This window comes from Vanessa cardui, chromosome 2, assembly GCF_905220365.1.
Source record: "Vanessa cardui chromosome 2, ilVanCard2.1, whole genome shotgun sequence".
Taxonomy (NCBI): Eukaryota; Metazoa; Arthropoda; class Insecta; order Lepidoptera; family Nymphalidae; genus Vanessa; species Vanessa cardui.
In genome coordinates, this window is record NC_061124.1 from 10,954,098 (window position 1) to 10,966,613 (window position 12,516).

Below are 12,516 nucleotides of genomic sequence, written 5' to 3' on the forward strand. Positions count from 1 at the left end.
AATACAGGTACATAGTTAAGTAAAGTTGTAGTACATGTGGACAAAATAACAAAGCAAAATTAATAAATATCTGACAGAAATCTTAACTCATTTTCGGTTCGCCAATATAAGATAAGACATTCTGACTACAGAAGAAATTCATAAGCAGTTTTAAATCTATTAATATTTCGTACCTAAGAGTGTTAGAGATAGCGAAAACAAATTTAAAAATTCAAAATAATCTCGTAAAAACATGAAAATAAATAGTAATACGAAAATAATTGGTAGTAAAACAATATTAGTTCCTTATCGAGAATATCATGTCCCAAAGTATGTTTCTTTTTATAAATATATATTTAGTTTTCGCATAGATAGGTTTTGTATAAATTAATCGTAAACAGGTATCATAATTGGATGCAGTCAGAAGAATTACAGAAACTTACAGCTTCCCAACCTTTATCATTGGAAGAAGAATATGATATGCAAAAATCGTGGCGAGAAGATGAAGATAGTAAATTTACTAATTTAAAATTACTATTACTACCAAATCATACTCTGAATTTAATAACATATATTTGTCTTTGCAGAGTGCACTTTTATCATTCTGGACAAGAATGTTTACGAGACAAAGAATGATGAAATAAGTGTGTAACTATTAATTTAAAACATTTTCACTTTAAGTTATAATATAATAGATAATCATAATTTATTTTCCAGCATCAATGATTGGAGATACAAATATATTTTTGACCGATAAAGAAAATTCCATTGGTGAAATAGAAATTATGATAGCAGAAAAATCTGCTCTAGGTAAAAAATTTGGATGGGAATCAGTTATCATTATGATGTTATATGGAATAAAATTTATTAATATTAAAACCTTTGAAGCAAAGATATCTTATTCAAATGTTGTTAGTATTAATATGTTTAAAAAATTAGGGTTTGTTGAAAAATCCAGAAGTGACATATTTGAAGAAATAACTTTTCAAAAGATTGTTACTGAAGACTGGGTAGAGTGGTTGGATAAACAAATGAGATGGGATGTAGAAAATTATTAACTAAAATTATTTATTTACTTATAATTATTTGTTATTAAATTTCCTGTTTTGGTATTTGTTAATTTATTTTTATTTCAAGTAATGGAATAATTGGTATTTCATTACTCTATTATATTATTTTGTATGTTTTGGACCCCTTGAATTTGTGTTTTATTTTTTAAAAGGAAATTGTTAGAAGTATTGTGGTTCTATACATTTGGATCTATACAAAAATTGTAACCTAATGACTGAAAATAGTAGAAGATAATTTCTCTCTGACCTCCTTTGTCTACCATCTCTGTATACATTTAAAGGGTATTACATTTATGAAATGTTTTTATCAGAAATAAATAATGAAAAAAGTTATTCTATTTTAAGTTATGAAATGCAAAATATCAAAAAAAATATCTTGTCCATCTCAAGTTGAATTAGCAAGTAGCAACATTAAACAGCTGTGAAATTGCCCTATATTTTAAATTTACAAATATTTTTGTTATATGATAAGCTAAAGAATTTTTAAAATAACAAAAAAATTAATTGTTCTAAACTTGTCGTATAATGCAGGACTATCGTGCTCAATACATATTCTACAAAATCAAAATGAACTATTCAAGTAGGCTTTTGAATCATCAATTAACAATTAAGTGAAGCTACCACAAGGTTCGGAAAGCAGATTCTACTGATAAGAATCGGCAAGAAACTCTGAAGTAACTCTTTTAATATTTAAAAAATATAAAGTTATGTTAGTTAATACAATTATTTAAATTAATATATCCTGCGTGGAAGTCAACAGGTATTAAATCCACGCTTTTTTATCATCTACAAAATCTTGTATCGAGTAATACGTCTTTTAATTAACATCGTCTAAACATGGTGTCTTAAATTTATAAATGCAGTTTTGTTGTTTTTATTGTTTCTTCTGCTTGTCTTATTTTCGTTCTTAACACTGTGACGTTTGTAATGTCCTTGGCGTACATAAATTTTTTGTAGTAACCCTAGACGAAAAAATCTATGGGGTTCAAGTCTGGGGACCGTGGTGGCCACGCAATGGCCACGGCCGATAAATCTGCCTGGAAACGTTTCAGACAAATGATGTCTAACATTTCTAGCATAGTGACATTGAGCACCGTCGTTTTGATAAATCATATTTCTTCGAGTTAACAGGTCTACATCTTCTAATAAGACGCTGAGATCACGTCTTAGAAATTGCAAGCAGGTCTCGCTGTTCAGTCGGTCAGGTAGTTCGAACGGACCAATCAGCTGTCCGTTTAGGGTGCCTAACCAGAAATTGATGCTAAATTGTTCCTGGAAATTAGATTCCCTTCACCTTGTAAGTTGCGGATTTTCAAAATTCCATAAATGATAGTTATGTGCATTGAACACCCCACACCGCTTAAAATGTGATTCATTCGTCCATAGAATATTTTAAAAAAAGTTTTCGTTTTCAGCTTGTCTCCTTAACATTTCCTGACAAAATGCACCCTTCTTGGGTAGTCTGCGGGCTTGAGTTGCTGAACTTTTTGGATATGATATGGGTGAAAGCCCTATTGTTAAAGAATTCGATGTACTCGTGATTTAGGAATTCTGATTCGACGTTCTATTGTTCTTACACTAACTGATGGATCTCTTGCCACTTCATCGAGCACTGATTGGACAGCATCTGGGTCACCCATTTCAGATGGACGCCCTGATATTCTTCCTAGTAAGCGGTAAGTTCATGACGCTTACATGGTAGGACCATGTAAGCGTTATGAACTCTTAAAATCATACGATGATCAGACCAAGATTCGCTTGGTACTCCAATAGGTACTCTAGCTCTGGAATTTCGCTTGACACTATTTTTGGGACATTCTGTATAATAATAAAATTATTGATATTGTAAAAATGTAACGGGCAAATTACATCTCGTGTGTCGGGGTAATACCTACATAGTACATACATAAAAATTCAAATATTTTGGCAACACTGTATCAATTGCCAAAGTCAAAATAACAACTACAAACTTGTAATAAAGCAAATCTTCCAATGTATTCAACATAATAACGAAATCTAAACTCTGCAACACATATTGATATTTAAGTACAAAAAACTGCATTTATAAGTAATTTTAAAAATAAGTTATAAATCAAAGAGGACTCATTCATTTATATTTTATATACTTATAACATTTTATAGGATTATTGAAAAAAATTTTTCTTGTTTCGACTCTACTCCATCTGTTCATCATGTTTTGCCGGTTTTTAATACTTATATCATATTTTACCATTGCTTTAAGTAACACTAATGTTGAGGTTAAAAACGAAGAAGATTTAGGTGTTAAATATGCAAACCGGTGTGAAGTGTGCAAAATTTTAGCTACAGAATTGCAAAGTAGACTAGAAGAAACGGGTAAAATACATGATGTGCTTGAAATAGGATACTCTCTTGATGATGTACAACCTAAAAAAAGAACTAAGTATCAAAAATCTGAACTAAGGTTAATTGAATCATTAGAAGGTGTCTGTGAAAAAATTTTAGAGTACAATATACATAAAGAAAGACAGGACAGCACCAGATTTGCAAAAGGCATGAGTCAAACATTCAAAACATTGCATGGACTTGTCGACAAAGGTGTGAAAGTTGATTTAGGCATTCCACTTGAATTGTGGGACAAACCTTCCGCTGAAATCACTCATATGAAAACTCAGTGTGAAAGCCTTCTCGAAGAAAATGAGAGTGAAATAGAAGATTGGTATTGGAATTTACAAGGGGAAATTGATTTAAAGCACCACTTGTGCACAAACCATGCTTTGAAAAACATAGACAATTCTTGCTTATTTGAAGACATTAAAGGTGACAAAGGCGAAAAGGATGAGCTTTAATTTATTGAATTCAACAGTCTCAAAGCTTACCAGTGATTTTACGATTAATGTTTAGGTAATTTATGAAAATATTAAGTTATTAATATTTCGTTGTTCTGTTATAAAAGACAACAAGAAAGTCAATGACATGTTGATTTTGATTTTGGAATTTAAGGATTATTATTGCATAGTATTAATATTATTATTTCAAAAGTTCATCGAGTTAAAAATGAACTAGTAGTATCTAAAAATAAAAACAGTTATCATATGTTTGTTTTTAATTTAAAATATGTAGATTCAATATTACTAAGTACAAAAGACTGTAATACCATCTATACTGTAACTTTCTACAATTAATTTTAAACTACATACATTTAATTTTAAAACATTCTCAATTTTTCAGATAATATTCTATTGATAATATACAGCGATTTTTCTTTTACTCTAGGGGTAATATAAAAACTTACCATGTAAAACATGACAGTGTTAAAATATGAACAATTTCAAGAATAAAAATGCATGTTTCTTTGACAATTTATTGGCATTGTGTAATATGTGTTATTTGATAATCTGTTGTGTATGTGTACCAACATTACAGTACAATATTATCATTGTTTTGTAGATTCCAGCAATATTAAAATTCAACTTCCTTTTATAGATTAAAATAGAAGAAATTGTAATACTAATATTTCTAAGTACAATAAAATGCTTTTTTAATATAACTATGGTTTCCTTTGTATAATAATTAAAGTTGTTGTGGAAATTCACATTATATTCCTTTATGATCAGGATACAGGTTACCAACAATGAAATTTCAAGAGCTTCTAACTTTTAAAGTAATCAATAATTTCTAAGTTTCCTTCTAGTTACTATATCTTCAAAACTTCAACAAACTGTTTTTTTATAGAGTAAAGTTTACTAAAATTTGTTAAAAGACAGTATAGTTATAAGAAATAAAATCTCATTGGATCGGATGAGTGTGGGATACCTGGATACAGGTTGGCTTTTTTAATTTAATATCTACTTAAGAATTTAATTTGAAAACAACTATTGAACTGCCAAACAATTTCAATAAGTGTATGTAATATTGAGATTAGTCCTATTTCACATTATTATTATTTATAGTGTATGAATACTTGAAAGAACTTGCGAACCTAAACGTGCGAAATTGTACCAAATTAATAATTATAATGTAAAAATTCAAGAGCGTAAAAGATGCTAATAACTTGCGTATTATATTTGTTTCATAGAACATATCTCGTGAATAGTGTAAATGTGTCTTTAAAGAGGCTAACATATTGACTTTGAGATCGCTTACGATGGATGGGTCGAATTTGACTAAAATTACAAACATACACAATATCCATTAAAAGAGTTTTTCCCAATACTCGTGTGATGTCTTAGTTACTATATATAAGTTTTTAAATCGCTATAATTCACGTATAAATATAGTGATTGTTTTTAGTTAAGCAAAGAAGTATATTTATAGAATGAGATGGTTGGTCAAAGCTATAAAGAAGTTAAATAATGCCTTCACACGCTATGTCTAGTCTTTTGCTTGTTGTTTTTCGGCTATTAATAATAAAAATACGTGTGAATGTTTTAGCACAAGCCGACGCAATAACGAGGCCGGATTTACTGACATAAAGGGTCAACAGTTCGAGGCGTTCTCCATGCAAAGTAATGTAATCCTACCGGATATTCGTTTCCGCTTTTTTTATTGAAGGCTTGTAATCAATAAAACTAGTAACCGGCTATTGCCTTTTCTAAGCAAATGGGTACTATTGATTCTTACAAATAAAAAAAAATACGATTTTTAAAGCGACCTAAAACAAAAATCTTTACAAACGGTGTACGGATCTTTGTAAATTTAATATAAAGATACCACATCAAAATACTTTGACTTAGTCAAAATTATATTATTTACACTTATTTTCTGTTATATCACATTTTTCAATGCAACACAAGGCGAATAAAAAAACAGTTTATAATATAAGCACCTCTTTAATCAAATGTCAAAAAGTACTATACAAATAATATCTGTGATACTTTCTGCACCTGCTGTATTTTCGGTGCTAATAAATATTGCAGATATTCTGCAATCCATTCTAAATGAGATAAATTTACAATAAACAAATATAAATAATAATATGATTAAAACTAATAGGATTAAATACATTCATTCATTTATCCAGACAACAGACACACAATTTTAAGCCGTGACATACTTTTTTAATAATAATTAAATACATCAACAGAACAGCTCGTAACAACGCTCGCGGCGCTGTCATCACGTCGTTAACTTCGATGTAGTATGGACGTTGCACATCGTATAAAAATACTATGACACATTTCCATATAATATCAGTGTTGTGTGGAGACTCCTAGAGGTACGGGCTGGTGTCTTGGTACTCTTCGTCGCTGTCGTCGGAACCGTCGTCTGTCAACTGGCGTTGTACGGCCTCTTCCGATTCCCCAGCACCGTCAGAGCTCGACCCATCTGCAGGAACAAATTTACTTCATGTAGGTATAGTACGACACAACTTTGAACACAACAACAACACGATGTCGCATCGGCAAAATTCGTAAAACCGATCACATCCGAATTAAGTACGCCATCCCAAATTATCAATATTTATTTGTCGATTTACATGCACTCGCTTTCTTTGAGGCGGGAATCTATAGCGACGAATAGCGTCGAATGGCGCGATAGAGAGCTTTTTCTATTGGTTGTGTAAATCGGCAGTAATCGGTTTTATTTTCATTCCATTGCATTTTCCGATGCTACATCTAATTTGTGTCGTACTATACATATATGCATTCTTATTTAATAAATAAATAAATATGAGACAACATCACATACATTACTCTGATTCCAATGTAAGTAGCTAAAGCACTTGTGTTATGGAAAATCAGAAGTAACGACGGTACTACAAACACCCCAGACCCAAGACAACATAGAAAACTAATGATAATTTACATCGTCTCAGCTGGGAATCGAACCCAGGACCTCGGAGTGGCGTACCCATAAAAATCGGTGTAAACACCACTCGACCACGGAGGTCTTCATAATTTTATATATTTAATACTCAGAACAATAACATTTTTGTGTTAGGTTACACCGTGAATGTCAAAACCTTATTAGTTTGACAATGTAATTTTATTTAAAGAACGAAGTGTATTATATTCCACTAAACATTGATAGAATGGCTTATTTATAAATACTTTTATTATTACGTAATTCAAATCTGTAATATGTTGCTTGGGTATCATATAAACAAAACTTATGTTGTTCAGCAATTTTTTTGTCTTTGCAAACAAATACTCATATAACACATTCTGAAATTGTATACATATAACACTAGACGATGCATTTATAAATTCAAGAGCAAACATTCTAATTATAATTTATTATAAACTATATTTTACTATTAACAATTATTTTACTACAACTATTAGTTAACAAGGCTATTATTACATAACATAAGAAAATAAGTGCAAAATAAAGAAGCAGCGTGTTCGTTTACATAGTGTGTTTGGTATAAGTTGTAAGCTAGAAAAAGCTACAAACAAATAATTACCCAGTTACCTGCTTGTTGATCCCAGAGGGCGTCGCGGCGACGAGACTTGGGGGGTGGGGGGGACGCCGACCCTCTGTAACAACATACATTTCTATGAAACCTTGAAAAATATTAAAATCTATAAAAAGTGACTGTTTTTAATAATTTATTTTACTTTTTTTAATCAACAACTAACTGCCATAGTATCGTAAAGTGACATGTTTGTTTATTAGTTTTATTAATATAATTCAATAGTTAAAATAGAATAGGCTATTTGACTGGTTTTTAAAATCCCTTTTATATTATTTAGTAGAAGTTAAGGAACCCAGTAAAAGTTGTGTTTTTTTATTTCTAGTACATATTTTCCGAAAAATATCATATTATAAATTCCACATTTAAATAGCGCGCAAAAACGCTACTTGGACAATACGGCGCTGCAAAGGGTTTGGTGACGTCACTTCCCTGTATTTTAATCTGTGGTACATATAGTAGAAAAGCAAAGTTTACAAGAAAGTGACTTCATCATGAGCCCGGCCAATCGGGAGCGTTTTGTGTCACGTGACAAACGTTTGAAAAAATGCATTTTTATTTATGGATTTTTGAATAAATTAAGTATTATTTTCAACTTTCGTTAGTAAATAACTATTTTTAAACTTATAATATACACTGATTACAATAATTCACAATTTATTTTTCGCATTGTCAAATAGCCTATTGTTATAAAAAAAGTAATTTGGTTAAAAGTTAATTAGTATCGACCTGTGGATGGGCGAGGGCGACGGCGGGTCGCCGTTTTCACTGGGCGGCGGGGAGGAGCGCGGCGAGGGCGGCTGGCTTAGCGCCTGCATGAGGCGGCCCTTCGACTCGTTCCAGATATTCGAAAGCCTTCCGTCCGGACCGAACAGTAGGAGGAATGCGTCGATCAACTCGCGAGACTTCTCCTCCCACTTTGTTAATATGTCCACTCGTTTCTCGCCTATATTCGTCATCACCTGCAATATCCAATCAATATAGTAGGATGGTAGGTATCTGCCGTACCAATTATACGGGGACCCCGGGCCATTGGAGCCAAAATAAGGACTCCCAAACATTTTTTTATGCAAGCCACGCTTTGCTTCTGATATTATAAATGCAATATCCTATGTCAAATATCTCTTTTGGTCATCAAATTTCTCTCATCGATGACAAATGCAAATTCTCTGAAATCATATACTTCTAACAAGGTTATGCTACATGTAGTATTAGTTTCACTGTATTGTGAAGCGCGATTTAACAAACATGATGAGATTATAAAATATTCGTTGTATCTCGTAATTTTACGAAGTTTGTTTTATAAATACATATCCGGTCGGTCAAAGAATCGTTTTACCAGATTACGTAAACTCGTCCATTGTCCACAGTACGAACTATTTTTTATGAACGAGCGGGTTCACGAGAAAAGTCATATTCATATATTTAATTTATATGTTAAAATATATTTTGTATGTAATTTTTAAGTCCAGAGTAATCCTAGCGGAATAAATCGAGGAAATAAATAATGAATAAATGATTAATTTTATAGTAACATTTTCGTGTATGTAGGTATCTATATTATAATTATTGAAATATTAATATTCACGCTGATATAAATTTATATTAAAGACGTTAGAACAACTTTAGTCGTTTATTTGTACAGTCATTTGCACATTTTGATACGAATATAGACTTGAACTAATGTATTGGTATTAAAAATTCAAGATCAATAAACAGCACCTACAAATAATAAATGAGTAAGGAACAAAATTAATACTCACTAGCTAGAAGTTTTAATTTATACATTGGTCAGACATTTTCAAGGTTTTTTTTTTATGTTATAAATTGGCGGACGAGCATATGGGCCACCTGATGGTAAGTGGTCACCATCGCCCATAGACAATGACGCTGTAAGAAAAATTAACTATTCCTTACATCGTCGATGTGCCACCAACCTTGGGAACTAAGATGTTATGTCCCTTGTGCCTGTAGTTACACTGGCTCTCTCACCCTTCAGACCGGAACACAACAATACTGAGTACTATTATTTGGCGGTAGAATAACTTGATGGTACCTACCCAGACTTGCACAAAGCCCTACCACCAAGTAAATATAAATAAAAAGGTATTCGATAAAGTTATTAATCAAATAGCGTACACTCACTTTCTTTCCCTTGTCCTTGAGTTCGTCCATCTTGTTTTGCAATCGGAATTTCTTTTCGTTGAGGAAAGACACGTTTAGCTCCTTCGCAGAGTAGCCGCGGGCGAGGTTCCGTCGCACGTAGATGTCGTAGTCGCGCACTATCCGCGCCACGATATCCGACGTCGACACGCCTGCCGGACAATATCCCTTGCATTACATTAGGTATTATGTTACGTGCGTTGTATTCAATATCGGGTCACGGTACGATAGTCACGTCCAATGTAGCTGTCAGATGCCTTATTTATAAGCACCGTGATACTTTGTGGAATATTTTAAATAATTGTATTACTGATTATGATTTACTAGCGACCCCCGGCTTCGCACGGGTACTTGATATGTATCATTATAAGTATTATAAGTATATACCAAATGACATAATGTCATTGTAAATGTGTTATTCTGATGATAACCTATATTACTGTAAAATTTCATCCAAATCAGTTCGAGAGTTTTTTCGTATAACAAACATACATACATCTATTCTCACAAACTTCCGCATTTATAATATTAGTAGTGTATTGTACACTCTTATCCTGTGTAAGAAGGAGATTTCATGACCACCGCAGAATTAAGTACATATTTGTGGATATAAGAGATACCTAACATCAAACACAATATCTAGATTTCCTCATAGATGCTATATGTATAATATTACAAATGAGAGAAGCTCTTGTCTGTCTGTTGCATTTTCTAAGTCAAACCACTGATAAGAATTTGTCATGACGCAACTCTGAAAGCCAAGAAAGTAACGATAGTATTTTTGATTCTCGAACAACCCCTAATGCGCAAGCGAAACCGCGGTTAGCGACTAGTTTACAACAAGAAGAGTCACATGTTTTACATGTCGTATGTAGCTGGTTAGATAGGAAGGTCAGCAACACGCATTGTGGTTATGTAAAACGATAATTTATTTTAAAACTATTTTGTTTAGAAAGTTAAGTAACAATAGGTCGTAACACTCACTATCAGATTGACCCGAAGCTGATTAACGCTGAGAACAGCCATAAATAACTACATACGGTCGAATTGATTTGTGTACGGAATGGATCGTTACTTGCAGTCAAATATTTATGAAATATTATATATTAGCACTTCTTCTAAAACCATGTACCACCGCCGGGGTTTGGAACCAATTTTTATTTTATTAAGAACTAAAAAATATAATTATAAAACTCAATTAAATATTATTGAAAATGAATAATGATTATTAATAGGCATATGCCTAGATAGAGTTGCACTTTAAAAGAACTAAACCAAACGAGGCAACTGTATCTTAATATGTATGACACCTACGCTTGATAGTCGCGAAACATTTTCTTATTTACTTACTATTGAGAACACTTATAGGCCAAGAATAATTGTATTTAACTAACATGACTTTGTATTTTTTAAATGTTAAAAAAGATAATTAAACTAATGAGTTTCTTGCCGGTTCTTCTCGGTAGAATCTGCTTTCCGAACCGGTGGTAGCTTCACTTAATTGCAAAATGACGATTCAAAATTGCTTGTAAAAGCCTACTTGAATAAAGTTTATTTTGACTTTGATCATTTACGTAAACTTAATACGTAAGTTAATTACCCTTCAAAATATACTACTTTTTCCACGCACGCCTTTATTTAGTACGGCTGGCGACCTTGTAGCTTTAGACGAGAGTGTTGTTGTTTACAGTACATTAGTTCCATAATATTTTAAATACGACGTATAATACGAACGATAAACAACAACACGGAGACTATGTAACGCGGCGCCGAGACTTCGGCTAAGATGTTAGCATGTCTGGATTCACCGTTAGAATCATACGTAATATTTAAATGTATCCTCTATTCTTATCGGGGTCCATGCATTAAAATAATTAATTAATAATTATATCAATTCATGAAAATCAGATTAAAACCAGAAAAAAAACGTTATAATATAAACAAATCTAGTTAGAGTATTAAATTGCAATCGAATATTATAATAATTATTATAGTTTATTATTATGCATGGAATAAATAAAGCTTTATGAACACTTTTTTTTTTTTTACTCATATATATTACATTTTTAAATATAAAATACAGAGGCCAACAACTGGCGGGAACAGGGTCCAAGCCACCGGTGGTCAGGGCTCCAGCGAGAGGAACTTCCTCACAATACGCGCCGTGCCGAGGAGTACTGCCTCATTTATTTATTTATTCATGTACCAAAAACAAGTAACACAAAAAAAAAGAATAACAAAGAAACAAAGTGATACCATAGGAAAGCTTATGCCTTCTGGATCAGGCCCTTATTATTATTTATTCTTATACTTTGTTGAGTAGTGTTATCATTGTTAGACTCACCCTCCGTCCTTTCGGTAGCTACGAACATGTCCTTAGCTTTGATCATCGCGTAGGTGTCCTCGCAGTCTTCCGTCGTGTAGGGGATGTCATCGTGTGCCAAGAAGTCGATCTTGTGCTTTTCTAAGAATTCCTCATCGTACTCCCAAGGCGCGTCTCGTACAACCTAAAATAAAAATATAACAACATATTATTATAAAAGCTGAAATATTTTCGAGACTTGTGCGCAATGATATTCTAATAAACAGATATGTTATACCCATACTAAACAACAGAAAAAAGTGTTCCGCGCCGGGGACCGTTTATTTTACATTTCGTTACAAGTGAAAAGGATAGCTTGATAAAAACAATAAGTAAAAGGGATAACTAGATGTTTTAATTACGCAAAACGTATTACTACATTATTATGATGTATAACCTATTGCTGGCATAATTATGATGAAAACGACTAAAGGCAAACGTCCCAATTGGGACCTTTTCTAGTCTTCACTTTTTGCGCGTTAATGACATATCTGTTTACTAGAACATCATTGCTTGTGCGATTAAAGAATTATTATGATATTACC

The 12,516-nt window shown here is 32.3% G+C and overlaps 3 protein-coding genes across 6 annotated transcripts in view; 2 read left to right on the top strand and 1 right to left on the bottom strand.

Annotated features, from left to right (window-relative positions):
- Nucleotides 1-10: 10 nt before the first annotated feature.
- Nucleotides 11-1,380, top strand: LOC124538045 (alpha/beta-tubulin-N-acetyltransferase 9). Its single transcript, XM_047115058.1, has 4 exons — nucleotides 11-309; nucleotides 381-490; nucleotides 567-623; nucleotides 697-1,380. The coding sequence occupies exons 1-4, from the start codon at nucleotides 233-235 to the stop codon at nucleotides 1,035-1,037; spliced, it is 585 nt and encodes a 194-aa protein (XP_046971014.1). The 5' UTR covers nucleotides 11-232; the 3' UTR covers nucleotides 1,038-1,380.
- A 1,611-nt stretch (nucleotides 1,381-2,991) lies between these two features.
- On the top strand, nucleotides 2,992-4,578 carry LOC124535467 (protein canopy homolog 3). The gene has a single exon (XM_047111698.1). It carries the CDS (start codon nucleotides 3,242-3,244, stop codon nucleotides 3,875-3,877), a length of 636 nt encoding a protein of 211 aa, XP_046967654.1. The 5' UTR covers nucleotides 2,992-3,241; the 3' UTR covers nucleotides 3,878-4,578.
- Nucleotides 4,579-5,840: 1,262 nt separating this feature from the next.
- LOC124535445 (choline-phosphate cytidylyltransferase A-like) overlaps nucleotides 5,841-12,516 on the bottom strand; it is a 31,673-nt gene continuing 24,997 nt past the window's right edge. For 2 of the 4 annotated variants that reach the window (XM_047111679.1, XM_047111688.1), the window contains exons 4-8: nucleotides 11,954-12,116; nucleotides 9,592-9,761; nucleotides 8,176-8,408; nucleotides 7,438-7,510; nucleotides 5,841-6,356 (exon numbers count right to left, since the gene is read on the bottom strand). In XM_047111679.1, the coding sequence (XP_046967635.1) occupies nucleotides 6,300-6,356; nucleotides 7,438-7,510; nucleotides 8,176-8,408; nucleotides 9,592-9,761; nucleotides 11,954-12,116 (696 nt within the window). In that variant the 3' untranslated portion in view covers nucleotides 5,841-6,299. The remainder of the gene's footprint in view (nucleotides 6,357-7,437; nucleotides 7,511-8,175; nucleotides 8,409-9,591; nucleotides 9,762-11,953; nucleotides 12,117-12,516) is intronic. The other 2 variants (XM_047111665.1, XM_047111672.1) reach the window with 1 other exon arrangement.

Excerpts from the sequence above, each read along its gene's own strand:
- LOC124535467 (XM_047111698.1), top strand. The coding sequence starts at position 3,242 with ATGTTTTGCCGGTTTTTAATACTTATATCATATTTTACCATTGCTTTA.
- LOC124538045 (XM_047115058.1), top strand. The coding sequence starts at position 233 with ATGAAAATAAATAGTAATACGAAAATAATTGGTAGTAAAACAATATTA. Across the intron at positions 310-380 it reads CGAGAATATCATGTCCCAAA|GTATCATAATTGGATGCAGT; the intron begins GTATGTTTCTTT and ends AATCGTAAACAG. Across the intron at positions 491-566 it reads GTGGCGAGAAGATGAAGATA|AGTGCACTTTTATCATTCTG; the intron begins GTAAATTTACTA and ends TTGTCTTTGCAG.